General features: G+C 45.1%; 1 protein-coding gene across 1 annotated transcript in view; it reads right to left on the bottom strand.

The window, feature by feature from the left end:
• Nucleotides 1-24,687, bottom strand: part of FBN2 (fibrillin 2) — a 206,384-nt gene that overhangs the window by 53,590 nt on the left and 128,107 nt on the right. Inside the window, exons 21-34 of the mRNA XM_084778399.1 lie at nt 21,510-21,647; nt 20,847-20,897; nt 20,264-20,389; nt 17,132-17,359; nt 16,497-16,622; nt 12,658-12,786; nt 11,716-11,841; nt 9,902-10,027; nt 9,210-9,332; nt 8,950-9,075; nt 7,811-7,936; nt 5,976-6,098; nt 3,974-4,096; nt 2,408-2,533 (exon numbers count right to left, since the gene is read on the bottom strand). Of these exons, the coding sequence (XP_084634525.1) occupies nt 2,408-2,533; nt 3,974-4,096; nt 5,976-6,098; nt 7,811-7,936; nt 8,950-9,075; nt 9,210-9,332; nt 9,902-10,027; nt 11,716-11,841; nt 12,658-12,786; nt 16,497-16,622; nt 17,132-17,359; nt 20,264-20,389; nt 20,847-20,897; nt 21,510-21,647 (1,797 nt within the window). The remainder of the gene's footprint in view (nt 1-2,407; nt 2,534-3,973; nt 4,097-5,975; nt 6,099-7,810; nt 7,937-8,949; nt 9,076-9,209; nt 9,333-9,901; nt 10,028-11,715; nt 11,842-12,657; nt 12,787-16,496; nt 16,623-17,131; nt 17,360-20,263; nt 20,390-20,846; nt 20,898-21,509; nt 21,648-24,687) is intronic.

The raw sequence follows: 24,687 nt of genomic DNA, 5'->3' as shown, positions 1-24,687 counted from the left end.
AAACCAATGAAAGATCCTAATGAGTACAAACACTACATGTTTTGTAACTGGCAAAATGAAATATAAAGTTACATAACACTAGACATTAAATATATTGGTAAAAAGTGTTTAACATTTTCACATTTTTATTTATTTTATAATCTGACCTACCACCACAAGATCACTTATAAAACACGTAGAGAAAACTGTTCCTTATATCATGAAATAACATGGTCCATTATGTATTTTATTAAAATATCTCTCCTAACAGAGCTGGAGAGGCAGCTCAGCAGTTAAGATTGTGTGCTACTCTTCCAGAGGACGTGAGTTCGATTCCTAGCAGACACGCTGAATGACTCGCAGCCACATGTAAATCCAGCTCCAGGGGGTTGATACCCTCTTCTGGGATCCATGCGCACCAGCACTGGCACTCACAGGCACACACATACCACCCTCCTCCACAACATACATACACCCATGTAATCAGAGATAAAAATCCAAAATATTTAACATGCAAATTACCCACATGTAACATTTTAGGCTAGATGAGAAAAGCATTCTTTTTTTTTAAAAGAAAATTATTACATTTATTTATTGAGCATGTGCGTGTGTATATGTGCATGCAAATGAGTGTGCACATCAGGGCTTGCACGTGGAGGAGAGAGGATGATTTGTGGAAATAAGCTCTCTCCTTCCATCACGTGCATCCCGGAGATGGACTTCCTGCCACCAGGCTTGGTGGCAAGCACCTTTACTTGCTGAGCCAAATTTGCAGGCTCCGGGACAAGCCATTTCAAACTGCTGTTTTGAATCTTGAATTTAAACGGGCCTTCTGGTCATTTAAATTATTACACTAATTTGTTTCAACTATGTTAGGTTTAAGGTGCGGTTAAATGTTCAGGCAATATTCAAATGTATCTTGTCCTTTGCTGGGGCAAGAAAGGAGTTCTCTAAGGAGGGAGAGCAACAGTTTCTTCATGTCGGTTGCAACTAAACCGTTGATAGTCTGTGGTTGGAAAGAGAATGGAGTCATCTCTCTAAGCACACACTTCACTCTTAAACGAGCCTCATCAAAAGCATCCCATTTATGCTAATGCAGCAGCTGTATAAGATAGAGTATGTAGAAACATTGCCTTTGTACTATCAGCACTCAAAACTTCAAATGATGCAGAGTGTATTGCTCACAAAGGACGTCCTCCTCCCCAAGGGCCTCCGCCTGCCTCCCTGCACAGATGCAGTCCATACTGCTGAACAGGCAGGCAAACCTCACCGTCTCTCTGGCAACATGTAGCTCTTATGGTCTCTCTGATGGGAGGTGGGGGACGGCTGAGGTTGGGCTTTCAGCATCCCCAGCATAGTTGGTGTTTGCTTGATACTGATGATGTGTTTGTGTGTCTGTGCTTGCCATTTTTTTTTAGCACTGTGGTGGTAGGGGAAGGGCCTGAAATCTGTTTCTTTTTTTATCACCTTTGCCTCACAGTTAGTTTGAGGGGAGAAAGGAGAAGGAAGAGGATGGGCCTGAGTAAGAGTTGAGGGGGCCACCTTCTTCTAAAATTATTTTTGTAGGGTTCATATGAACGACAGATTTTGTTGAAGCTCCATGGTCTCACAACAAAAGTAAATTCTTTTCAATCTTTATTTGTATTGTATGTCCTATAGCATGCAGATCCCCAAACTACATGTTACCTGAATTCAATCTTAGACTTGACAGAAAATCCAATCCCCCTCCTTGGACAAATAGAATGCTAGACACAAGCCCCATGTTTAAGGAAAAATAAATGACTTTCCTATTCTTTACTCTTGAGAAGAGGCAACCAAGTCCATGATGGGTGTGTGAGCCTCCCAGTCTCAGACATTACACACCACAAACTCAAACATAAAAGGAAATGTTGGAAGTAAGCTACTTAGGCTTGTCCAAATGTAAAAAAGTACAGATGTCTGAGGCAGACAATCATAGAGCACCATTAAAAAACTGAAGAACTGGTCACTTGTCATTCATCTAGTGACACGAGAAGAAAGAAGAAATGGTGTTTAAAAAAGAAAAGGGAGATGAGGAGGAAGAAAAGGAAGAAAGAAAGAAGAAGAGAAGGAAGAGGAGGAGGAGGGGAAGGAGGAGGAGGAGAAGAAAAAGAAGAAGAAGAAGAAGAAGAAGAAGAAGAAGAAGAAGAAGAAGAAGAAGAAGAAGAAGAAGCAGCAGCAGCCAAACTTCCAACGATGGCTCATGGCCAGACAAATTTCATAAGAGATGAAAGCCGGCCTTCCTCATTATTCATTCCACACCATAATCCACACTTAAACGAGTGGTTTTTATATGTGCAGCATGTGCTATGCACTCTGCTTCCAGGTGGATCCCATTCCAGCCCCTTTCATGGTTTCATTTGCTGTAGCTGATCCAACTGGAAAATGAGTTGGATGCCTGGCGACCCACCTTGGCAGGACCTGCTGTCTGAGGCTGGGGTGAAGCCCATCTCGCACTCGCAGCGGTAAGCTCCGGGGACGTTCAGGCACTGGCCATTTTCACAAAGGTTTATATTTTCCGCACACTCGTCAACGTCTGCAGAGTAAAAAAGGCATCTCTGTTAAGTTCCAAGTTTCACCACACATTTTCTTCCCAATGAAGTCGGTTTTAGGGGCTGGAGTTGGTGTTCATTAACACAAAGCAGCAGCTTGCCCTGTTCGCTGGAGTTAGGGTGCGCAGCCTGGGATCAGAGCTCCTTAACTTATACCGCAACAGTCAGCTACAATATAGATTGGTGGGCTCTCTCAGTTCTCCTTAATACGCATTGATGAATCAATATTAAAGCAACATTCACAGATATGACCAAGAGCTCTGGAGTTACATGCATTCATTTGAAAACACAGCAATGCACCTCCCCAATTCCTTAGCTGAAGCATCATGGAGGAAATTAGAGACACTGTGGGAATTTTTCTTCCTATCACCATTGTCTGATCAAAATATCATAGGCAAACATTTTTCATAGACCTTCAAGGCAATTTACTTAATTCTATGAGGCATCAAAGGGAAGGAAGGGTGGGCAGAAATCAGTGTTTACTGAGCCTGGTAGGATGGCAATTACCCAGGGCATTGTCTTCACTGAGTTCACCAGGAGGATCTGGTCTTTTTTTCCCCAGCAGCCAGAATTGCTTCACGCAGAGTGTTTGTAACCAAAACCATTCTTTCTTTGATGCCACAGCACAAAGTCTAGGATTTTACATAATAGCCAATACTTTAAAGAGAGGGAGTGCCAAGGAAACACACTCTTAAGGGGGCACCTGAAACCAAGGAGTCTGCACTCTGTGTGAACAACTGTGGATTTCATCTTGTGGCTAAAGTGTGAATGAACATCAGCTTAGAGGCACCTAGCTTGTAAACCAAAAATCATCTTGCATGAAAGGATGATTTACACCCAGATTTAAGACTGGGTTAAAGAGATAACAGCCGTGGGGGAGGGGCAGGAGGGAAGGAGCAACCTATTCTCACTTGGTGGTTGCCAGAATCCTTTGCTCTTATTATTCTATTTGATCCTTTCAAAACTGGGAGAAAAAGCTGGTGAGACTTGGAGGAGGAGAATAAGCATTGTTGACATTATCTTCGTGTGAGACATTACACTTCCCGTCTACAAGATCTGAGGAGTTCCCCCCAGATCATCTACTTAGTGATTAAAAAAAAATGCTGCCATGGCCACTATGCCTATTTTAAAATGAGAAGAGCTGAAGACATACAGGCTACTCATGTGCTTAGGTTCACACAACAGGGTAAGCAAAGAGGTACTGTGGACTAATGTGCCGTTTTACCCAAAGCCTGAACTTCTCTGATCAGTTCTTTATAAAGGAGTAAGAGAAAATGATAGCCATTACAGAACATTACTTTAAAACGTCCATCAGTGTCCTGGAGGCCTTTTCAGGCTTCTGCGTTTAATGGGTGAAAAAGGTGTGCGCTCAAGTATAAACGCAGCTACAGTCATGCTAGCCTTCATAGCCTTCTGTCACTCACCTGAGCAAGTGAAGCCATCTCCCGTGAAGCCCTCCGAGCAGGCGCATCGGTATGAGCCCGGGGTGTTGACGCACTGGGCGTTTATGCTGCACTGGTGGGTTCCGTTCGAACACTCGTCCAGATCTGTGTGGCAAATGCGCACAGAGAGAGGTCAGAGGGGAAGATGGCAGAGTCTAGTGCAAGGTTGAGGAAGCAGGACCTCACGGAGTAGAAGGAGAGAGGGGTGTTTCTCATAGAGAGCCACACATACGGGGTCACTAGAGAGGGAAAGAATAGAACGTGGCACCCACAGCAGTTGGAGAGGCAAACGACAGTACAGGGGACAGGGTAGTGAAAGCTGAAGCTAAGGGGAAAAAATGCTGCAGGGACTTGACTTGGAAACTGTGGAAGCTGGGCTCCTCCTAAATTTAGAGTTAAATGCCAATTGTGAAAAGAGGCCTAAGTTTCTTGTTTATGCTCTCAGGAGAACAAGAGGAAGGAGGGTCAGGGAGTGGCTGTAGGAGAGAGAGAGAGAGAGAGAGAGAGAGAGAGAGAGAGAGAGAGAGAGAGAGAGAGAGAGAGACAGAGACAGAGACAGAGACAGAGACAGAGACAGAGAGACAGACAGACACAGAGGGGGGGGGCAAAAGGGAAGAGGAAAAGGAGAAGAAGAAGGGGGAGGAGGAGAGGGGACAGAGCAGGTAGGGGGAGAGAGAGCAGGGGAAGGAAGTGCCTGAGGGTGGGAAAGGATCACCAGGTCTGGGCTCACAGGTACCTCAGCCCTGTAAAATCCCCTCCTGGGGCAGGCAGTCTTGTCATAGTTGGCCAGACTAACTGATGGGCACGAAGCACGTAAAATGAAAAGCAAAAGCAAAACAGCAGACACATGAGGCAAGGAGAAAGGGACCAAGGACAGGCCTGGAAAGTCATGGGATGGATGCTAAGTGGGAGTAGCTGGCCTGGAAATGGGCCTCCGCTAGACCTGAGGAAGCCGGCATAGGGTGTGACACAGCAGAATCACTCGGAAACTATGATAACACATAGTCTCTAGCTGGCTTTAAATAGTTGACAAGTGTGAAACACTTGGCTGGATAGGCAAGCTTCACTCAAGTTAATTTACACTACTGGTAAGAGATATTAAGGGGTTTTGGTTTAATCCTTACTGTGGGCCTGTAAGCTTTTACTGGGGCGTTGCCATGAGGAGGACAGCTCTGATGGCGTCTCTTCTCCTTCTACTTCAAACTGACCCGCTTAGTGTTTCCAGCTGGAAATGTTCTTTATCGTCACAGCACGAGCATATTAAACAGCTCCATGAATGACAGCCAGGGTAATAAGCCAGTCCCCTGCCTCGGGGCTATACAATATTCAGGGCTTCAGCTCAAGAGTTACAGAATAGGCAATAGATTTCCGTGTTCTCCCTTTTACAGCTTAGCCTTCTCAAGAAAGTACTCAGCGTTGCCCGTAAGAACAATCCTATCTACCAAGGATTGCCCGCTTGTCATAGTTGGCCAGACTAACCGATGGGCATGAAGCACGTAAAATGAAAAGCAAAAGCAAAACAGCAGATACATGGGGCAAGGAGAAAGGGACCAAGGACAGGCCTGGAAAGTCCCATTTTAAGGCCATAGTGAAAAGCCACTTTGTTTCCTCTATTTATCTCACTGGCTTTCAAATCGGACTGATTTCTCTATGAAAAGACTGGGGAAAACACATTAGCTGTTTTTCATGTTACAGCTGTTTAGATCAATGGCTGCACATCAAATAATTTTTTTTTAAACTGAGCAACATGCATGAAAAAGGCAGATGGCAAAGCATCCTGTTGTAATTTGACCATTTATGTTAAAGCTAGGGAAATGCTCAGCCAGGAATTATCCCTACAAGCAAAGATAGATTTGATTTACGAGAGAGAAAATGGGAAGTGAAGAGCCTGCTCCTGCTAGGCCATGTGGCTTAACGAGAGTGCAAAGAAGAGGCATTAGGGACACGGGCCCTTCGAGAAGGGTCTTTTCGTCTGCAAGCTCACCAATACATTTGATGCCATTTCCCACCCAGCCCTCTCGGCAGCTGCATTTGAAGCTTCCAGGAACATTCAGACAGGAGGCGTGCATGTCGCAGTTGTGGGCACCGATTTCACACTCGTCCACATCTGAGAAACCAGAGGTGGAAAAGAAACAATAAGGCACAGGATGATGAATTCTGCTTCCAAGTATGTTCCGGAAAAGACAATTTAGGATAAACGCAGGACTGTACAGAAAACAACAACAACAACAACAACAACAACAAAACCACACTGACATCACTTTTGTGTTTTACTCTTTTTAATTCCAGTGAGATGTAAAACTTTATGACCCTGACCAGACAAGCCCTTCCCTACAAGAACTCACTAGCCACTTCCTGCTGCGACGAGAAATTGCAGCTGTTGTCACCTGCGGATATGAGTGACAGCTCCCACAACTTAAAGGCCTAGACAAAACTCCGTGAGGTGGCTATGGAGACACACACTTCAGGAGAGATTTTGAGAAAGACTGTTGTTATTTTCTACTAATATTTAGCACATATTTTTCATGAAGATAAGATTGAGCCTGAATTAAAAAAAAAAGCCATCCTTCATTTTAAACATTATTACCCTAATGTGGTTCAGTGGTTAAATGCTTGCTTAGCATATGTAAGTGCCTAAGTTCAATTCCCAGTACTGTACATGCAAATCAATACTGTATATATATTTAGAGTTTTTTGTAAACTGACACTTATGTGTGTGCTTTTGGGTTTTTTTTTTCTTTCTTACTTGAGAATATTTGAAGAATGTCCTCTTGGATGTCACTTGTTGCAGGGGTGGGGGTGGGTGGGTGGGAGACAGTGCTCACCAGTATGTGTTTATGTTCATGATTATTACACAGAAACACACATACTTATCCAGGTATGTAAGCTTATGATGCCTAGGCATGCAGCTGTATTTGAATAAATATGCTCTTTGATGTGAACACAGTGATGGATTCATCTAAGGACACATTTCTTCCCATGTATCCCTACTGTAAAGCAATACACGACTGTGTGAATGTGTGTATATGTAACATGCACACTCATACGAACTATGTAGATTTGGTCTCCCAAAGCTTTCATGAATGTGATTTGTCTGTTCTAACAGCTAACTGACTACAAGCTGAGCTGATACTGCAAACATTACCAGCTTCTATCCCCTTTAATAGCCCAATCCTTGACTGTGACATGTCCTAGTCCTCCCTGTACATGAAGGGCAGTAAAAGTCCAAACAGAACCTAAGAATGTGTTGTCAGCTTAACATTGCAAATCAAATGAAAAACTAGATCATGGGAGGTGCTGTTTCTCAACCGGTGGGCCACAACTCCTTCAGGACTGGACTGACCTCTAAGACCAGCAGAAAACACAGATATTTGCATCACGATTTATAACAGTAGCAAAATCACGGTTATGAAGTAGCAATGAAAATAGTTTTGTGGTTGGTGTCACCATAACACGGAGGAACTGTACTAAAGGGCCACAGCCTTAGGAAGGTTGAGAACCGTTGCTTTGATGTTCCTACTTTACATGGGTCCCCCATTTGGGCTGCAATTAAGCTGAACAACTGAATGATGCTGAAAAACCCACCAGGTGCAGGGCAGACTCACCATTCCTTCTGCCCTACTGGGTGGCTCAGGCAGTATGCACCTCAGAGGAAATGCGTGGTATACTTAAGACTCAGTTACTCATCACACTGGTACTCACCTCCTGGTTGACTGGGCCCTAGGATGCATGGGTCTGAGGATGTTGAATGCTAAAATGATGTATGCCCATGAGACCTGTGAGGCTGCAGCTGAGCGTTCAACATGGGTTGAATCTTACCTGTGCATCCTGTGGTCCCCTTCTTCACTGAATAGCCTAGCTGACAGTGGCAAATGAAAGAGCCCTTTGTGTTTTCACATTCTCCAAACATGCAGATGTTGGGATTCAAGTCGCACTCATTCACATCTGGAAAATGCATTTTCTGGTTACTATTGTTTACCACAGTAAATCTAAGAAGCCACCTTCTAAGCTGAATAACACAGGGATGAAATAAACTGATAAAATTTAAAATACAGTCCATTTGAAAGACTTGTACTGCAGGTAGATACCCATGCACTGCAGGTAGATACCCATGAAGTACGGGTAGATACCTCTGTACTGCAGGTAGATACCCATGCAATACAAGTAGAGACCCATGCACGGAAGGTAGATACCCATGCATTGCAGGTAGATACCTCTGTGCTGCAGGTAGATACCTCTGTACTGCAGGTAGACACCTGTGCACTGCAGGTAGATACTTGTGCACTGCAGGAAGATACCCAATGCACTGCAGGAAGATACCCAATGCACTGCAGGTAGATACTTGTGCACTGCAGGAAGATACCCAATGCACTGCAGGAAGATACCCAATGCACTGCAGGTAGATACTCGTGCACTGCAGGTAGATACCCATGCACTGCAGGGAGATACCTGTGCACTGCAGGGAGATACCTGTGCACTGCAGGTAGATACCCATGTACTGCAGGGAGATACCCAATGCACTGCAGGGAGATACCCATGCACTGCAGGTAGATACCCATGCACTGCAGGGAGATACCCATGCATTGCAGGGAGATACCCATGCACTGCAGGGAGATACCTATGAGGTAGGTGATTTCTGGGTCCTAGGTGTGACTGAGGCGCTATGGTCAGTGGATAGTTGCTGAGAGAAGAAGAACCACTCTTTTGTGGAGGATGCGGTCACCAGTAGGACTCCTGAACTCCAGTGGCTGGCCCTACACCCTTGCACATATGGGCAGCACTAAATGGACTGTTTGGGTTTTGCCAAAAACATAAAAGCAAAGTTGGGAGGGAGACATGTTTGAGGAGATATGGAAAGAGATGGGCGTGGGGGTAAATACGATTCCACTTCAACTCTGTAGGAAGGTCTCAAGAATAAAGAGCAATTACAAAAATTATCATTTGATTCTGGTACCCACCGATGCACGTTTTCATGTCCATCGAGGCCATGAAGCCATCGTAGCAGAGGCAGCGATACTCCCCAGGAATGTTGGTACACTGGCCACCATCACAGATATCGGGATTGTTTTCACATTCATCGATATCTGATGACACAAAGTTAACGTCCAGTGAAAGCAAGAATGTCTCTTTCATTGGTCCCAAATACATTTTCTCCACTCAGCTCTACTTGACAAAGTAAAGAGTCATCGACGCGTGCATATTTTTATCTTTTCTGTACCTGCACATGATCTCCCATCCGGCATCAGCGCGTACCCCTCGCTGCAGCTGCACTCATAGCTCCCTTCGGAATTGGTGCACTGGGTGTCACAGCCTCCGTTCATTATCATACATTCATCGATATCTGTGCAGACAGTACACAAACATATTAAACGCCAAGTCTACATCCATACATAGGAATGGCTATGTATGCCTTCTTTTTAAACAGAAAATGCTTGATCAGCTTTGGATTTGTCTCCATGCTATTTGTACAGATTTAAGGTCACACCATTAGTCAGTCTCCCTTAGTCGTTTTTACTTCCTTCTGTATAGCATTCTATTTAGTGCACTGTGTGAGGAGCAAAGAACTCAGAAAGATGGTAACTCTAGCTGAGTGCGGTGGTGCATGCCAGTAATCTCAGCACTCAGGGAGGCAGAAGCAGGTGGCTCTTTGAGTTCGAGGCTAGCCTGGTCTACAAAGTGAGTCCATGAGAGCCAAGGTTACACAGAGAGCTCCTGTCTCAAAAACAAACAAACAAACAAACAAACAAACCAAAAAAGAAATATAGTTTCTGCAAAACCAATAAGCCTTCTGGTCCCTGTATTTATAGTACATTCATTTATAGTACAAAGGACTCCCTTTTTGGATATATTTGGTGCTGGAGCTTGGTGCTGTGAGAGGTGGGGATACAGCCCTGTGTGGGCCACCCTTACCTGTACAGCCTTGGCGGTCTGGCGTGGCCTGATAGCCAGGATTGCAAGAGCACTGGTATGTTCCAATCATGTTCACACATTTGCCGTTTCTACAGAGATTGTCACTCAAGGAGCACTCGTTAATATCTATAAACGACAATCAGAATCATACTTTATGTCAGAGCAAAATTACAGGCGCCCTTAAGAGCAGGCTTCAGTCGCCTGAGTAGGGAACAGGATAATCTGGGATATTTGGTGGAAAAGTTGGGGCCTCCATTCACTTATTTCTGAGGCCAGGTCTTTCTGTTGTGCTGGAAGGATTCCCTTCTCTGTCTGTAGCTTCCAAACTCCAGGTATAGGGTCTACAACTAGCCCTTGAAATCTGTATAACACAACTGAGCAATTTTCAGTGTTATTTAATGTTAGTTACAATTACATAGCCACATGCAGCTAGTCATTCCCATCACCGAGTGCACGGGCATAGAGTGTGTGCCTCAAATGGAGCTTACTATTGTTTATATTAAGGAATTATACTGCTGCGCCCACATGGTCCTCAATAGCTGTTCAGGTGATGCCTACACAATTTGAACTATCCTGAAAGAAGATGCTGGTTCCAGGGAACAGAGGTATGGTGGTTAAGACCCTTGTGTGTTTGTTTTCATTAAGCTGTTTATGAGCCTGCCTATGTGGAACTTCAGTCTATAATTGTTAGTTGAAAACAATCTGACACTTATAAGATGCATAAATACCTTTTTAAAAAACTCATGCAGAAATATGTAGAGTAAATTAGTAAATTCCTAGAAAGCACCCAGAAAATGGCAGACTGACTCATTTCTATATGCAAGATGCTCTTCAGAGGGAACATAAGTTAGACAGAGTGACCACAGAGAGTAGATGGATACAACAGGAAATTGCTTTGGACTCACACAATACCTAGAAGATTATGCTAGATAAATTTATGCTTACATTTATTAAGTATGCATACTATAAAACATTTATTTTTAAATATACGTTGCTCGCTTGAGGGGTACTTTATTTCAGCCACAAAGTTGATGAATGCTAAGCAACAACAAAACTAGACTCGGGTTCTTGAATCACTATCTTGCAGCATGTCTAGCCATGAGTTCTCCAATCAGCAGTGTAAAATCATATTTTGGACAACTATCAAAAAGCATTCTTAACTTTAAATTCATTCTTCTGAAAATGTCTGCTTAGTGTGTTGTTTAAGGTTCATTTCATGGGCCAGCACAGAACTCTACACAGCTTAACAACAAGCTGTATGTGCGCTGATGAACTGTGCTCAGACAGCTCTGAGGAAGAGCTCTCCTGAAGAAGATATCTCCTGGCTATGTCAGTACCAGGCAGCAAGTGCACTAGACCGTGGTAAACCCTCTGTGGAGTTGCAAGGCAGTAGCTGGAATGAGGAAGTGCTCCAAGCACACTCCTGTCACCTCTGCCATCCTTACTGCACGTGGAGTTAGTAGGAGACCATGAGAAGGCATCAGGGGAGTTCTGTGGTCACATGTGGGTGTGAGACCTGGGTCACGCAGGGACTCTGATAGAACATGGAACGGACAGGGAACAGGTGTGTGGGCAGCACAATAACCCGGAAGTGGCCTGGGCAGCTTACTCACCACTCTGCCTAGACAGTGGAACTTATGACCTTGCATTAGAGGTCTTTGCATGGAAAGTGGCCCAGTGCCCAACATTCTAGACGCTGGATAGGGGGAATTTGGATTTTCAGATTGTACTGAGCCACAGTATGAGATACATTCACTAGAAATGACCCCCTGATCTTTACCCACTGGATTCTATAGGAAGGGGAAAGAACTCACCCACACAGTCCTCACGGGATGGCGACAGCTCGTGTCCCAGTGGGCAGTCACACTGAAAGCTGCCCTCAGTGTTCACACAGGTGCCACCCCTACAAAGGAGAGGGTTACGTTCACATTCGTCAATGTCTGAAAAGTAAAAACGTGAGAGCCATTAAAGAACTCGGAGGGAAATATCCTTTCACATACAGCACGGGAGAAGGGATATTAGAAGGCAGGCATGTGCCTCAAACAGAAAGGTACATCTAATCAGAGGTGGGGTGAGCTTTACTTTGTGTTTCAGTATGAAAATTATGACACTTCTACTCTCAGTACACTAAGTCATTGAAAATGTTTCATGTACAAAAAAAAAAAATGGTTCCTAAGAGGTGACCTTTAAAACATTTCCTTTAGATCACATGGATTCAGGGTTCATATCCTGTTTCTCAGGCATTTAGTGTTTAGGGCTTGAATCCAACTAGAAAAAGAAGTCTTAAAACTTCTACATGATTATAGTTGGGAGTGTCCAATCTGTGGCCCTTGGCTACACGCAGCCCAAGACAGGCATGAGTGCAGCCCAGCTCACTGTACACAGCAATGCCCTGTTGCAGTGGGAAAAGACTGGACCCCTGAGAATGGCAACATCATCGCATGTGTTAACTCCCATAAGCCACTCACGTGAAATAGGGACCCAACTGTCTTTCAGTTTCAGAACTCTAGGGCACATCTCTCATGGGACTGGCAAGGCAGAACAAAGGGTCACCACAATGCTATCCATCTTAGGTAAAATCCATCCTGGGTACTCTGTGTGTGTGTGTGTGTCTTCCAGCTCAGGGGAGGGCTCTGTCTGCCCTTGACAGCTCTCCTCCGCCCTTGGCAACACCTGTGGAGGGTGCTGCCGCAGCTCTGGAGTCAGCCATGGTAGGCATGTTTCCAGGCCAGCGAGGAGAGACTGGCTCCACTCACCCATGCAATTCTTCATCATCATGAAGCCGCTCTCGTAGCCCTCAAAGCACTCGCATTCGAAGCTGCCTGGCGTATTGACACAGATGCCACTGCCACAGAGGTCAGGAGAGATCCTGCACTCGTCGATGTCTACTCTCCGTGTTCAAGACAAAGAAAGAGACAGGATGAAATAAGAGAGTGCTGGAGGGATGGGGCCCTCCAGGTGAGGGTCCTGGACACTTGACTAAGGGAAATCAGGGCCAAGAGGAGGAAGAAATGTTCTGAGTACATAGGGTGGAGTGGACCAGGCCTTCATCAGGCACATTCTTTTCTCCAACTGCCAAAACTGTCATGGTCAACCGGCAGGTAGGGCCTATGGGGACTGTGTGTCTTTGAACTCTGAAATGTGTCTTTCTCTTTGTGGCTGAGATGTAATAACGGGGAATAGACCGACCAACTCCTGTATGGCTCAAGCGAGGAGGCAGTGTGCTCACGAGGGAGGAAGTCACAGTAATGCTCGGAGACCGTTCATTCTGCTGCCCCAGTCAAGGGTGGGGGCACGTGGGCAGGGGACACTGGTGCTGAGCAGGGCTGCTGCCTGGCAGGACACAAGGCAGACATAGTATATTCTTCAAGCCAGAGCATATGGACACAGCAGGGCCTTGGGGTGAATCTATTGTGAGATCTGTGCCACATTCGGACGAGAAGCACTTACATTTTTAAAAATAAAGAGAAACCATGTGTTTTTATTTTGCTATGTTTTCTATATTACAGTTACAATCATTACAACATCTGCACTCTCTCAGAAAGTTTAGAGAAACCTGTCCCACCTGTAACAGAAGTTGGGTCTACACAAAATAAGTTGGGTCTACACTTTAAAAATATGAGCCATTTCTTTTTTTTAAAAAAAGTTGCAATAAAAGAAATGCCTACTGCATTACACCACTGCCTAATTTTATTTTAAAATATTAATTTACTGAGGCAGGGTCTTTGGACTGCTTGAAACACCCTAGTTAGACCAGGAACTCACAGAGATCCGCCTGCCTCTGCCTGTTGAATGCTGGAATTAAAGGAACTTGCCAGCACACCGGGATCCTTTTGATGACGTTTGAAGTCTTTTTGTATAGGTTAATCAATAATCAATGGACAACTGGCACATTTCTTTTGGGGAGATCTTTCCGTGGGGCCACAGTTTCTGCTTTCACTTTTTATTTCTTTCTCCACTTACTGGCCCTACCCTAAACACCAAAGTGCTTTCTCTAAAATAAAAACCTCACTCACTGACACAATTTACCCTTTAATGTCTGGTGGCAGCTGTGGTAAGCAGGGGCAGTTTTGGGCGAACGGCACACGGTAGAAGCATAGGCTCTGAGACAAGGTACCCAACAGCCCATCTTTCCTCCGCGTTCAGGGTTTTGGAAAAACTTAATTATCTTCTCTATCTCCACTTTCCTGTTTCTGGTAGGGCTTATTTCCGGAACGAAGGGAGGCAGAGCGCTAAGAACAGCGGTGCTTACGCACTGCTGTGTGTGTGGGGGAGTCATTCTCTGCTCCGAGCTGGCATTTTGAGCTGGCATGTTGAGACGCAATGCTTTTGCACCGAACCTGAAGCTTGTACAGAAATTCTAACTTTCAGGCTGTGGAATAACTGAAGAGAGGGGCAGAGACAAGTGCAGAGGTGAGTGGTGACTGGCTTTCCAGGAGCAGAAAGGTGCTAAGTGGTTGGCTGCAGAGGCTGACAATCGATGTAAGCAGGATGGGCCTGATTTCCCAGAAGAAACTGGCCATTGGCTGCTTCAAGAATGGAAGCCATATTTGACCACCTCCCCTTGGTGGGGAGCCCTGGTGGCACACAGAGAAAGAATAAGCAGGCTACCAAGATGAGACTGGATAGCCTATGACCATATAGTGGGGGAGGAGGTCCGCCTCCGTCTTAGACCTAGGGGAGGAAAAAGCAGGAGGGAGGGAGGAATGGGAGGATACAAGTGATGGGATAACAATTGAGTTGTAATATGAATAAATTAATAAAATTTAAAAAATTAAATAAACAAAGAATGGAAGCCAATCACACTGCAGTGGATTCATTACGGGTCCGTAAACAAGGCGGTGCCGCCAATAACTGTCTCCTATGGTGGAAGGTGGCTGTTTGTGACATTAAGAAATTCATCTCGTTGCATATGTCAAACAAGAGGCAAGGCTGAAGCTGGAGCCTCTGCTTTGTTTCCCCAGGACCTCAATGGCCTGAGCCAAAAATGGCATTTAGATGAATTAGGGTCAAGTTGAAATGTCCATGGTTGCAAAAATTAAGGATCTGGCTGTGGAAATCCAGCAGATGGGAAGGCACTGGCAGGTCTGCCACGTAGCAGAGGCTGGTAGGTAGACAAAGACCTCTCTAGGAGGAAAGGCTCTCTTCTCCCTGCCCTCTTGCTCTGGGTAGCAAGCTGGTAGCAAGCTCTCAGGCATCACCTATCTTTGGGCCATGCCCAAGATGCCTCAGCAAACGTCAAAACTGCAAAATGAATGGCTGGCTAAGAAAAGGGTGTGAATGGAAGTCAGAAATCAGGATAGCAGGCAGAAAGAAGGGGGGCAGGGCAGGCAGAATGGGGGATAGGGAAGGCAGAAGGGGGGCAGGGCAGGCAGAAGAGAGTGAGGGCAGGCAGAGGGGGCCCGAGGGCTGAGGAATTATCTTGATCTTGGGCAGAAATGAAGGGACAGTGAAGAAGGGACAAGATGCTGAGGACTGAAGGCTGTGGAGACTGATTCTGTGGCAGAAATGGAGAGGAGTGGAGAGAGAGAGAGGAGGCAACTGCAAACAGAGGAAGATCCTGTAGCTCCCTGACACTGGAGGAGGGAGGAGGGTAGAAGAGGAACTTCCATTAGGGCAATGTGAGAGAGCAGGGGCCTGGAGTCAGCAGTGAGCAGGAAGGAGAGCTATGAGGGTCTGGGACAGTTCGGAATCGCTGAGAAGTACTGGGAGTGATGTAAAGCAAAAGTAAGAGGTTCCTACACAGCTGTGAGGGCCTGCTGAGGGTGAAGCCGGCATCCCAGAGACCATCCAGCGATGCTGAGGGGGATGGAGGCTAAGGGCAGAGCAGCAAGACAAAGCAGAGCTTGAGTGGTTGAAACAGATAGCTGTGAATATGCAGGCATCGTCCAGGCTGTGCAGGCACAGGAAGCAGGCAAGGGAGACAGTTTAATGGGGCACGATGAAGAAGGGACAGGTGAGAGGTCAGGAGATCCACATCTGCACATTCCATACACAAATGCAGGCACCCTTCCACCAGACGTGTTGGTGACACTGGACAAGCATTTGTGATAGGCTGCATGGCATCGAACAGGAGCATTTAAAAGTGCATCTCTTTGCAATCCAAAGCAGCTAAGGATGCTGTTTGCAGGTAAGGAACATAAGTCAAAACATGCCTGTCACAAACTAAAACAATTACAAGTTGTTATAACAGGCACAGACTCCTCCTTTTTCTTCTTTTTAGGTTTTTCGAGACAGGGTTTCTCTGCGTAGCCTTGGCTGTCCTGGACTTGCTTTGTAAACCAGGCTGGCCTTGAACTCACAGAGATCCACCTGCCTTTGCCTCCCTAAGTGCTGGAATTCCAGGTGTGCACAATCACACCTGACTAGGCACAGACTCTTAATGTCTACATTCTTTAATGTACATATATTTAAGATCATATATTTATATTAAAACAACAGAAGGGGGGAGGGGAGAGGAAGGGAGGGAAGGGGAGGAGGGGAGGGGAGAAAAAGAGAGATTGTGTTCTTAATGAGAAGATGGACTTTTGAAGGCAGTATACTTAGGGCAGAGGCAAGAGAGCTAGGGTTTATTACTGGAGAACAATACTCTTACCTGTACAGTTCCTCTCCTCCATGTCAAGGGCGAAGCCATTGTTGCAACGGCATTTGAAGCTTCCAATTGTGTTTCTGCACTTCCCATAGGTGCACATCCCGGGAAAGGCTTTGCACTCGTTGATATCTGAAAGCGGAGCGAGGGGCGACTGTTGGGCTGGTTGACAGGGATGAGTTCCTCCATCTCCTTAACATAAAAACCTGTCCTCATAGTCAATAACCGTGCAGCCACCAACAGGGTCAGCTCCCGAGGTTTGCAACGACTACAGAGATGGCACAGGAAAAGTGTCCATCAAGGAAGAGAGTCTCCCCCTGCAACCGAGTCTCACTCCTGTATACCCGGCTGCTGCTTATGAAGATAAGTGAAGAGACAGATCTCTGGGTTGACGAGGAAGTAGGCACAGCTGCCTCTCCTCAAGCTGTGACAAAAGAAAGTAAAGGGACAGCAGAAGAAGAGAAACAGAATGACCGGTGACCTGGGACCCAGCTTTCTATCAGCGCTGTCTTTCCCATGTCATTTATAGTTTTGGACCTTAAGTCGGCCACAAACCACATGTTGAAAACAGAACCAGTTCTCAGAGTGGGTAGAGAGTGCCCTGTTAGTGTGTGGTGGGTCATAGACCAGTCTGCACTTACCTTTGTAAAATGGGCGACCGGTGAGGATGTCCCCTCTGTTAGCAAAGCCTGGGCCCCGGGGACACAGGGTCTCATATTCCTTGGTGCCAGGTTTAGGGCACTCTTCACACTCGGTGCCCCAAGCTGCCCCAACTGCACAGCAGCAGGCGTCCATGCGGAACTTCCCAGGAACGGGCTGGATGCACTCGTCCTCGTCCAACCTCAGGAAACAGTGCTCCGTGCGGATGTCTGCATCAAGAGTTCAAGGGCAGCCTGAGTGTAAGCGGGAACCCTCGCTGCATGGAACGTTCCAATACCTGTGCAGTGCCGCAGAATCAATGGGCCCCCGGGCTACCCATCCTTCTTAGCTAAAACCTTCACCTCTCTTAAAGATCATTCCTTCTTCTCTGGTGGTGCTGGGTGGAGCTGACTCCACAAAGCAGCGCATGATGGTGGGCTTGGAGACAGACTTAAAACGAGAAATCGTTTGTCACCACCTCGAACGAACACCACCGTAACAGTCATTTGGGGGGAGAGTGAAGGTGTGTATGGGGGGGGCTCTTAGGATTATTTAAATCTCACAAGGAACCCTGAAAAGTTCTCCTGGTGACATGACTCTTTTGGTCCTGGCCAACAATCACACCTTGCATTTTTCTCATCAGAAAAATAATTTCCATGCTGGACTCCTCTTTGTTGTCCTCAGCTTAACGTCTTTTTGCAGCAGCAGCGCCGCTTGTTAGTGTCTAGTCAGTTCTGTTAGGGTCTAGTCCTGAGCAGCAGTGCTCAGGGTTAGGGTTCAGACCTGGGGACAAGCAGCTGGGGTGCCAACTTAACCAAAGCGGCTCTGGCCTCCAGGTTCTCCCAGCATCTCTCAGTCCCTACCTGTTACAGGGCATGGCTGGCATACCCAGCCCCCTACTTTGGACTTTCCAGCCCAGGGACTAGGCTTCCTCTCCCCCAGAGGCTCTTCACTATATAATCCAGACATTTTGGTCTCCTGCTTCCTCCCCCTCTCTGCATTTCCTGCTTCCTCTCCCTCTTGGTGTGTGCTTCCTCTCTCTGCCACGCCCATCCTGCTTTTTTGTCTCCCTCTTCACTGGCCACTTCCTGTGAGGTGGGTGAACATGCCCGAGAGCTGCACCCAATAAGCCTAACTTTATACTTTAACTTGGCTTGAAATGGCTTATTATGTATTACATCTCTAACCCTGAGTAACATACATTTCCAGGGATCAAAACTAAGAAAATGTGGGGGTTTTTTTGTTGTTGTTTTTTAAAGAGCAAGCATGGTAAAATTTCACTCTGAGTATTACGGGGCAGTGTGCCGACATTAACCGGAAACAAAAGTCACACGGTGCCACTTCCCAAAGTCTCATCAGCACAGCTTCCCAAACACAGGTCTCTGAGTTGACTTGACTCAGCCCTGCCACCAGGGAAGGAAGGTTCTTCATGAGACATGAAGGATTTAGTAACTAAGTTTCAGCTAAATGTAAGTGGTCTGAGGGCCACTGAAGGTATCTACTTGGGCATCATCATACTGTGATAAACTGGTGGGAGCTAAAGATGTGAAATGTCTTTGTATCTGGGAAGAGTAACTCTGTGTCTTTATTATGAATATTCATACCAATGTTTACACCAAGAATTGCAATGGCAACAAAAGATGTGTAGATACTTTGGCTTGGAAACAAACTAAAATGGAAACATGGATGTCAGCACACACGTGCTTGGGAGTTTGCCCCGTTGCTCCCATGTGCGTCATTCACTTACGTCACCTTACCTCCTGCAAACACTTGAGGTGACATCCCTATTTTATATGAGGCTCTACTGTAGCAACTCATCACTAATTTCTTCTCAGCATCTTCACGTTGTCACATGCCAAGCCTCTCCAAAGCAATCATTCTTATGGCCTCAGCATGAATCAACTCAGAACGACTCAAGTATCGACAAAAGTTTTCATTAAGTACACGGCTCAAGGGAGGCAGTATTGTTTTAAAGTACTACAAAGGCTTGCTGTACGAGAATAAGGACCACGTCCCCCTCCATATTCCCAGCGAGCTCTGTAAAAGCCAGATGTGGCGGTGTGCTCCTGCAACACTAGCTCTGGGGTAGTGGGGGCAGGCAGGCTCTGGGGAGTCATTGTCCAGCCAGTGTAGCCAAAATATCAAGCTCTACATTCAGTGAGCAATCAAGTCTCGAAAGAAGGTAGCGAGCCACAGGAGAAGTTGACTTCTGATGTACTCATACGTGTCCCCATATTTGCACACATGTGCTCAGACATGCACAAATCCCCAAACAAGGAAATCAATAACATAAAAAAATGAAAATAATTTTATTTTCCCTGTTGAGTATATTCTTTCTAAATGATTCCATATGAATCACAATACCACTTTCTATCATATTTAAATATGCTGTCAAAATTAACTTAAAATGAAGTTGCTGCTATAGTAAATTAAGCTCTGTGGTAAAGCAGAGTAAGCTACTAGTGAAAATATTGATACATTTGAATAAGACTGTCTAATATGGCATTGCCATTGTTCATGCTCTACTATGTTGTTAAATTTCAAATACAACCATTTACATAAAAATGTTTCACAAACTAAAGCTTTACTATTCCATAGTTTATTGGGAAAAGTAGTCTTTAAAAGAAAAATTGTTGCTCACATATAACACATATAATTAATGAGAGCATCTTTTTCCAATACAAAACTCAAATTCTTTCAGCTACATTTTAGATCTTTAGAAAACAAAGCATTAAGAAAACCTACACTTTAGATTTAGAGGAGGGAGCAAAATGATTGACATACCTTTGCCCCTCCCTTCCCCTTGTCTGGAAAGTACAGTTACAGTGAACTCGTACATGCTAACTTTTTAAATTCTAGCTTCAAATATGCCTAGTTTTCTTCTTCTCCTAACTTAGTATGAATAACTCAACTTGTCTAACATAACAGAAACTAATGATTAAATGATAATTTTTTTGGTTTGCTTTAAAAATTTTTAATAAAACACATTTTAATATCTTGGAGTACTTCTCCCACTCAAACAGTAACTCATTTAAAGCAAATTTCTCATGTATAGACTCTGGCTTTGGACTGGCTAAAGGACAAGGAATTGATGGTTAGCTTCATGCACGTGGACAGAAAGGCACTCATCTTACCCAGGCACACGCGGCCAGTTCCATCCAGGGTAAGGCCCTCAGGGCATTCACAGTGGAAAGAGCCTTTGCTGTTGACACAGTGTCCATTTGGACAGACGCCAGGAAACACCTCGCACTCATTGACATCTGTGGGGAAATGCATTAAGCAGAAGGGTAAAGATGTAACAAGTAGAAAAAGCAGCTGTGGCCTCATTTCCTGTGTGGTGTGCTCAGTCTGCCACACGGCGTGGACCATTACTTGAGTTAAAGCACAAATATTCCACAAGGCAGCCACCACCTTTCCTGGGCACCAGCTGTGCAGACGTCCGCAGCCGCGCTTGTCCATAAAAGTGCAGCCCAGACACGCTCGCTCCCCGGCCAGCTGTTCTGTGCCTTTGAAGGCTGGGGACTTCCTTATGAAATTCCTTTGACTGAATAAAGAAGAGAAACGGGAACCGCAAAGCTGTTTCCTAAGATCACTGTGTGGGTTCCACTGAGGTATTTTTTTAACTGAAATTTCAAGAGTCTTGAAATCTGTGACTAGCTCCTTGAGAGTGAATAGCAAGTTCTTTAAGGGTTTGTTTCATTCGAGAACCACACCCACCTTCACAGGTCACGCCTTTGATCCTGGCAAACCCTCTTGGGCAAGCTGCATCTGTAAGAACATCACGACAGAGTTTTACTTCTTTATTTAAAAGAAGAAGGAGGAGGAGGAGGAGGAGGAGGAGGAGGAGGAGGAGGAGGAGGAGGAGGAGAAGAAGAAGAAGAAGAAGAAGAAGAAGAAGAAGAAGAAGAAGAAGAAGAAGATATCCATCTCAGGCACAAGAAACAGTAGGAAGGAATTAAATTAAACTTGAAGTTGGGTCACAAAGGCCATGGCCCGGTTGTCTTCAATTCAGAAAGCACTTCTCTTGCTCTGGTACCTCCATCAGTGATCACCCAGTGTGAAATGATTTCCCCAACAATTCCTCTCTGGTCTAATTGGCAACTGAATTAAAAGCAAACAAGTCAAAGCCTCAAGTGGAATGGCCATTGTGTCCTACTGGGACACATTCAGATGATGACACAGGCTTTGAGCTCATTCCCTTTCCATATCTAAGATGCTTGGAAGGTCTGCTTCTAAGGAAAAATCAAATGTGCATTTCTTATGAATTTCACTGGGAAGACGTTTTTGAGGAGAAGGCAACATAGCTCACTAAGGAATGTGAGAGAAGGAATGCCTGGCGTTTGAACTCCATCAGGTCTAAAGGTCTGCTCAGGCTCCTACCTAGCTCACAGCGTTCACAGGGGCTCCCCCAGGCAGCCCCGAGAGTGGCACAGCATTCAGACTTCAGGGTGGCTCCATTAATGTTCACTTCACAGCGGTTGTCCTGGATAGTGAGCCAGCATGTCCCTTTCAGGCTGTCTGAAAAGGAATAGGAGCAGTTGTGAAGGTTTTATATGGGCAGGAAATGAACTCTGTGTACACCCAAGGTATTTGTTACCACGTAAAAAGGTATTAATCCTTAAAATTCTTTTAACACCATATTCTTTGAACATACTGGCACATCCCTGTATTTAAACATGGCATTAATCAAATACTGATCTGCACTATCTCACACATTGTGGCCATTAATATGACTGCATCTATTAATAATCTAGAGACGAATAATCACTGTCTCCCAAGGCTGGCACTAAGGATATGGTAAATTGCCATGACAACACCATAACACACATGGAAAGGAACATCCTTCATGATGTGTGCTCTGATAGTTAAGAACAAAGACACCTCATTTTCACTCTTCCCTCATCCCTCACTGAACAAGGCAGCCAAAATGTACATTCTATTCAAGAAGAGCCAGTATTTCCCTAATTGAAGACATGCATTTGATTGATAACTTGGAAAAATTCTTAAAAAGATGGCAAACATATGATGATGAAACATAATGATAAATCCACCAGTAAGTCATTTCTTGATGGTACAAGGTATATTTTCTTTTAGGTATTTTGTCCTGCATACTTATCTATAGTTTTAGTTCTAGCTCTAAACTAAAATATACTTATTTATTGTCAATGATTTGAGAAGAAATAGAGAAATATAAACAAGACATAGACATCACCCAGCAATCTGACCACCTGAGATAGCCACTGCCAATTTTAAAAACATCTCCACATCTCATTTAACTTTTTATTTTTCAATAGTAAAATCCCAGTGAGCTAGTGTGGACATCCAGCTCCTGACATCAGGTGCGGTAAAGGGAGTGGGTCCGCGGGAAGCTTTTGGTAGAATAGCAGGTTTTAATTGAACAAAGGGCAAATGACAACTGATTTTGAAGTAGTGATAATGAACTTATTCCAAGCTGACAGGCAAATGCTAACTGCTGATACGACACATGTTTAATGTTCTTTGTAGAGTTGTGGCATTCAGTTAAATGTGCAGGATACTGACAACATTCCTGATTAAGTGTAAATGCTTATCTCCAGGTGTGCAGCCCCAAAATCTGCATTTTTGGCATTCTCCTCAGATGATTCTGATAGCAACCCTTAAGCACATATTGCTGCACACATCTTAGGGATATTAAAGTACACTCCCACAGAATTTGTTGTAAACTCATTTAGTTATATTTGCAAAGCTTTACTCCTAAATTCAACAATAAAACAATAAACAAAAGTGACTTTATAAACCCAGAGTGGGAACTATGAGAAAGGTAACTGTCAATCCCCACAGTGCATCTCAACAAGAAGTTGTCAGGGCCCAAAATCCTCTGGGGGTAGAAGTTAAACTAAAGCAATAGTTTTTTCCTTGACCTAATACAAAAAAATTGTGAGCAAGGGCGTGGGAGAAGCTGGATGAGAGTGTGGGAGGAGCTGGGTGAGAGTGTGGGAGGAGCTGGGTGAGAGTGTGGGTGGAGCTGAGGATGTAGGAGAAACTGGGTAAGAGTATTGGTGAAACTGGGTGAGGGTGTGGGAGGAGCTGGGCAGAGATCCTGGGACAGGGTATGGGAGGAGCTGAGGGTATGGGAGGAGCTGGGTGACAGTGTAGGAGGAGCTGAGTAAAGTGTAGGAGGAGCTAAGGGAGAGGTGCTGATGAGGGTATGGGAGGAGCTGGGTGAGGGTATGGGAGGAGCTGAGTGCGTGGGAGTATCTGGGAGGTGGTGGTGGGTGAGGGTATGGGAGGAGCTGAGTGCATGGGAGTATCTGGGAAGTGGTGGTGGGTGAGGGTATGGGAGGAGCTGAGTGCGTGGGAGTATCTGGGAGGTGGTGGTGGGTGAGGGTATGGGAGGAGCTGAGTGCGTGGGAGTATCTGGGAGGTAGTGGTGGGTGAGGGTATGGGAGGAGCTGGATGAGAATGTGGGCACAGCCAGAGTTCTCTGTAGTCTAACACAAGGGATAGACAGTGGGATCTGATGGCAGGGAAGCTGCTGTTGCTCTGTTACATGAAAGTTAGGGACATGGGGCAAGGGTGCAAATCCCAGGGCAGTGACAAGGCACATGGGTCTGGATTATATGGCACTACTAAATTAGATCAGTGCAACTCAGGAAAGGTGAGCCAAATACTCGGTTCTGGAAAGCTTAGCTCTTTGTTGTTGTTGTTGTTTTTAATATTTATTTATTTATTGTATATGAGTGCTTTATCTGCAGAAGAGGGCATCAGATCACATTATAGATGGTTTTGAGCGACCATGTGGTTGCTGGGAATTGAACTCAGGACCTCTGGAAGAGCAGGCGGAGCTCTTAACCACTGAGCCATCTCTCCAGCCCACAAAACCACATTTAATATATCTGATGGATTAACTCAAACTTTGTAACTATTCTTAGTGACCAGTGTGAAGTCACAGGAAGTCTAACTATAAACAAAGTAGCATTTTCATTCCTTTACAAATTTAGTGACTTAGACCTTGTGGCTTGAGGTGGAGAGATGGCTCAGTGGGTAAAGGTGCTCACCAACAAAGCTTGGTGACCTGAGTTCGCCCCCACTGGGATTCACATGGCAGAAAGAGAAGCAACAGAAATAGTCAATTTTATCATAATGAATGAAAACATATAAGACACTGGCTGGGGAAATGTGGTGGTGTTTAGTTGTTGGCAAATGGAAGAACAACTTAGTGATTTGGGAATGAAACATCTTTGTTTCATTAACAACTATAGGGACAAAAGGCCAAGATGATAAAGGTCTATATGATGAATCAGAAAGGAGAACGCCTTTGATGCTCAAGTGGCATACAGATTGCGTTCTCAGGTATCTTGACTAATGCTGAGTTCATTTCCTTTATTTAATAACTCCATCTTCATTGGAAACTGTGCCTTAGCAAAACTGTCAGTGCCTCCCTACCTCCAGCATGGGTACTTAGAGCCCTGCCCCAGACTTATGGCAACTGATTTTTGAAAGAAAAGCTGAGCAGTGCTCCTTTTTTCAGTGTCCCCAATTCACCAGGAAATGAAGACATGAATGACTCCAAAGATGG

The sequence above is a fragment of the Acomys minous genome (assembly GCF_964271855.1).
Source record: "Acomys minous genome assembly, chromosome: 4".
NCBI lineage: Eukaryota > Metazoa > Chordata > Mammalia > Rodentia > Muridae > Acomys > Acomys minous.
This window is presented reverse-complemented; position numbering and strand designations above follow the sequence as displayed.